Source organism: Vigna radiata, chromosome 8 (assembly GCF_000741045.1).
Source record: "Vigna radiata var. radiata cultivar VC1973A chromosome 8, Vradiata_ver6, whole genome shotgun sequence".
Taxonomy (NCBI): Eukaryota; Viridiplantae; Streptophyta; class Magnoliopsida; order Fabales; family Fabaceae; genus Vigna; species Vigna radiata.
The window spans coordinates 38,062,499-38,067,066 of NC_028358.1; the positions used below are offsets into that span (position 1 = coordinate 38,062,499).

Here is a 4,568-nt window from a genome sequence, read left to right on the forward strand (position 1 = left end):
CTTTCACGCTCAGCCTTGAGCTTGTCAAGAACCCAGGCATACTTGAATGACCTCTTGTTCATCTCAGCAGCTTCTTTCTCGAATCTCTCTATCACACGTTTGTCAATACCTCCAAGCTTGTAGATGAGGTGACCCGTGGTAGTGGACTTTCCAGAGTCCACATGGCCAATCACTACAATGTTAATATGAACCTTCTCTTTACCCATTACTGCTCCAACCTAAAACAAACAGTTATTATCACTTTGTGTTGCATACACTAAAACACTGATTTATACAACTACTCTGTAAAAAAAAAATCAACAGCTACATACATGTATGTACAACAACAACAGCAACACCCAAAAGGAAACAAAATTTACACGATTTTCTCACGATCGGGTTTTGTAGCAGGCACAGAAAGTAATAAATCCCAGATCAAAACCGTTAAAAGACAGAAAAGAACTGGTTATACCAACATAGTCAATTTTATACCCTAAACTGAGTTGACAAGTATATGAATCAGTAATATATTAACAATCCATCAATAAGAAGACAGAATTGAGATATAACCTGTCAAGAAGAGAAGAGAAAGAGTGTGCGTGTAGCAGAGAAAAGTGGTTTTTTGAGAGGGGTTAGAGGGGTTTGTTTATAAACAATATCTAGCCTTGCGTACCAAGTTATATATACATAAAAAGATCATTCTTTTTTCAGAAAAAGTCATAAACAATATCTAACCTTGTCTGCCAAGTAACGTAGAAATATAGACGACACACACAGATAGATGAAACAGATTGGACTCTTTCAGTTCACTGCTGAGATTATTTTTCATTAAACTTCAAACCTTTAAATAGGCAAGCAAGACATTGAAATAAAAACTGATAATAGAATATTAACTACCTTAAAATTTACTTAATCTATCTTTATCTTATATCAATAAAATAAAATAATATTTTCCTAAATAAATAAAAAATCAAAACTATCTATATTTATTTTATCATTATTAAAATCAAAATAAATATTACCGAACTTAAAATTAATAAAATAAAATTTTAATAAATTCCTAAAATTTAAATTTAATCTAACGTAAAAATAATATTAAACAAAACCGATGTGAACCCACTAATAAATTATTTTAAGTGAGTATTAACTTTTCAAAACATGTTCGTTAAACACAAAAAGGAGTTAAAATTGTTACTGATTTTATAATTTTGCACAGGTAGTTTGTTTCATTAATTTTAAAATTTAATTTAAAATAAAAAAAATAAAAGGTAGTTATTAAAAATTTTGGTTTACAAGATAAATTATTAGCTTTTATTTTATTTTTAATTTTAAAAAAACAACTACCTTTTATTTTATTTTTTATTTTAAAAAACAATTACCTTTTAAAAAATATATAATAAAAGTCAATGACTTCTCTCGTACACGTGGATCGATCAGAATTTTTAATAACTACGTTTTATTTTATTTATTTAAATTAAATTTTAAAATTATTTTAAAGTTGGTTTCCTTTTTTAATAGGAATATTCTCGTAACCTAAAACTTTGTACATTTTGCTAAAAAAACACACACACACACACACACACATATATATATATATATATATATATATATATGGGTTTGGGGGGTTTTTCAGTAGGTACATTTTAGCAAAGTGTACCAAGTTCTAGGTTACAAAAATGTCCCTGTTAAAAAAGAAAACCAACTTTAAATCTAAGAGTATTTTAAAAATTTTAAAATTTAATTTAATATAAATTAAAATAAAAGATAGTTATTAAAAACCCTGATTGGTCCACGTAGAGAAATTATTAGCTTTTATTATATATTTTTTAAAAGATAGTTGTTTTATAAAATAAAAAATAAAATAAAAGATAGTTGGTTGGATTCTATAAATCCAGAGGAGTTCTACAAATCCTAAACCCTAAATCATTATATTTTTTAAAAGATAATTGTTTTTAAAATAAAAAATAAAATAAAAGGTAGTTATTTTTTAAAATTAAAAATAAAATAAAAGCTATATATATATATATATATATATCAAAGCTCTCAACCACTTTTTTAATTTAAATACCTAAGTTTTGTTATTTAGTTTTATAAATCTATATTCCAAATATTAATAACACACTAAAAAACAATTAAAATATTGTTATTTCTCTTCTCTAAATTATTTTTTATAATATTTTAATATAAGCCGGTCCAAATGAATTGATTCGATCTCTTTAACCAAAGTATAATTTAGGTTTTGCGACTGAGAAACATATGATTGAAAAAATGTCATTAATAATAATTAAGTAAATGTATTACAGTTAAAAATAGATAAATTTATCAAAAGAAAAGGATCAACAAATTATTGAAATTTAGGAGAATTATTGAACTCTAACATGATAAAAACAACTATTTGTAAATATATTTTAGGGTTAAATATATTTTTAGTCCCTATACTTTGGGGCGATTTTAGTTTTAGTCTCTCTTTCAAATTAAAGTACAATTTAGTCCTTCAACTTTAGAAAACTCTGGTTTTAGTCCTTTTTACCAATTTTTTTTAACTTTATTCGTTGTTTCAAACGCGTTTCATAGTTAACATTGAAGCAAAAATGTGTCAAACAGTGTAGACAATCCAAATGCTATAATGAAACGTGTTTGAAACACCAAATAAAGTTAAAAAAATTTGGTAAAAAGGACTAAAACCATAGTTTTCTAAAGTTGAAGGACTAAATTGTACCTTAGTTTGAAACCGGAATTAAAACCAAAATCACTCCAAAGTATATGGACTAAATACATATTTAACCCTATATTTTAGCATCAAAAGGTATAAAATAGAATTTCATCGGTCTCTTTGCAAAACCAACCATAAAAGAACAAAGTTACAATCATATTACTATACGAGTTATAAAGTCTATTGAGTTACCACCGCTAATTCAAGTTATTGATACAATTATCAAATTTAAAGAACTAAATTATTCTTCCACATTAAGAAAAAAAAAACTTAAAAAGAGTAAAATAATTGGAATAAAACTTTAATTATTATGAAATTATCACACAAATATTGTTCATGTTAAACCGAAGTTATGATCAACGTAAAGTGCGGCTTCAGTTGTAAATCAAACTAAGATTTTAGAAATATTATATTTCAAAACAAGAAGTATACCCAGTATGTATGATTCCAGGTTACCAAATAAGTCGGATGGAACTAATCTAAAAAGAGTGTTTCATCCTACACTTCCAACACTTCATCCTGCACTTCTAAAAATTCCAGTTTTAATCTTTTGACATCTCATCCTACACCTTCAACTTTTCAAAAGTTTCATTTTTAATTCTAATAAATACTTTTCATTTTCTTTCTCTCTCTTATTAGAAACATTTTGTACCACCTTAATAATAATCTAATTTAATTTAAAATTCAAATATTATTTAATATGTTAATAATTATTAAAATATAATTTATATAATAATAATTATTATATTAAAAATTTAAAATATAATGATTAAAATAAAAATAATAATAGTAAAAATAAAAAATAAAATAATAATTATTAATTTAATTTACTATATTAAAAATATATTAAATTATATTAAAGTATTAAATTAAATTAAATAACTATTATAATTAAAAGAAAAAGTAAAATTTTAAAAAGATTTGTTAATCGGATATGGAAATCCGATAACATATAGTTCGGATACGAATATCCGATGAATATTGTTTTTAAAATTTTGTTTTTATTTAAATTTAACAATTATTTAATTTAATTTAATATTTTAATATAATTTATTATATTTTTAATATAATAAATTAAATTGATTAATATTATTTTGTTTTTTATTTTTACTATTATTATTTTTATTTTAATTATTATATTTTAATTTTTTAATATAGTAATAATAATTATATTTTAATAATTATTAACATAAAATTATATTAAATAATAATTGAATTGTAAATTAAATTATTATTAAAGTGGTATAAAATGCTTTTAATAAGAGAGAAAAAGTGAAAAGAATGTAAGATAAAATGTCAGAAGGTTGGAATTTTTTGAGGTGCGATGTAGGATGAAACGCTCGTCTAAAAATAGGAACAAAATATAAGCTGACATTCGAAACCCAAACTTGTAATATAGGGCTAGTCCTAAATCTCATTGTATCTTAAAAAACTATAAACGTTCTGACAAAAACACATTACAACATAAATAACGCATAGAAAAAGAAAAAGTCTAAACCCTGCCGCCATCGATCAAGAACCCAGTTCTGAGAACAAAATTTGAGAGATGAGGGAGAAAACCTCAAACGAAATCCGAAAAACAATATCCCGACACGAAAAATAGCAGCGTCAACAACAAGACACCATTTAACACGGGCATAATAACAGATATTTCTTGATAGACCATCCTGCGCAATTTACTTCTTCTTCTGCGCAGCCTTGGTAACCTTAGCTCCAGTAGGGTCCTTCTTCTCCACGCTCTTGATGACACCAACAGCCACAGTCTGACGCATGTCTCTCACAGCAAAACGACCAAGTGGAGGATATTCAGAGAAGGTTTCAACCACCATGGGCTTTGTGGGAATCATCTTCACAAAACCAGCATCTCCGTTCTTCA

At 25.3% G+C, this 4,568-nt stretch overlaps 2 protein-coding genes across 2 annotated transcripts in view; both read right to left on the bottom strand.

Moving 5' to 3' along the window:
- Nucleotides 1-206, bottom strand: part of LOC106770620 (elongation factor 1-alpha-like) — a 1,628-nt gene extending 1,422 nt beyond the window's left edge. The window contains exon 1 of the mRNA XM_014656419.1: nucleotides 33-206. Within this exon, the coding sequence (XP_014511905.1) occupies nucleotides 33-206 (174 nt within the window). The remainder of the gene's footprint in view (nucleotides 1-32) is intronic.
- A 4,162-nt stretch (nucleotides 207-4,368) lies between these two features.
- Nucleotides 4,369-4,568, bottom strand: part of LOC106770621 (elongation factor 1-alpha-like) — a 1,492-nt gene continuing 1,292 nt past the window's right edge. Inside the window, exon 2 of the mRNA XM_014656420.1 lies at nucleotides 4,369-4,563. Coding sequence (XP_014511906.1) covers nucleotides 4,369-4,563 — 195 coding nt within the window. The remainder of the gene's footprint in view (nucleotides 4,564-4,568) is intronic.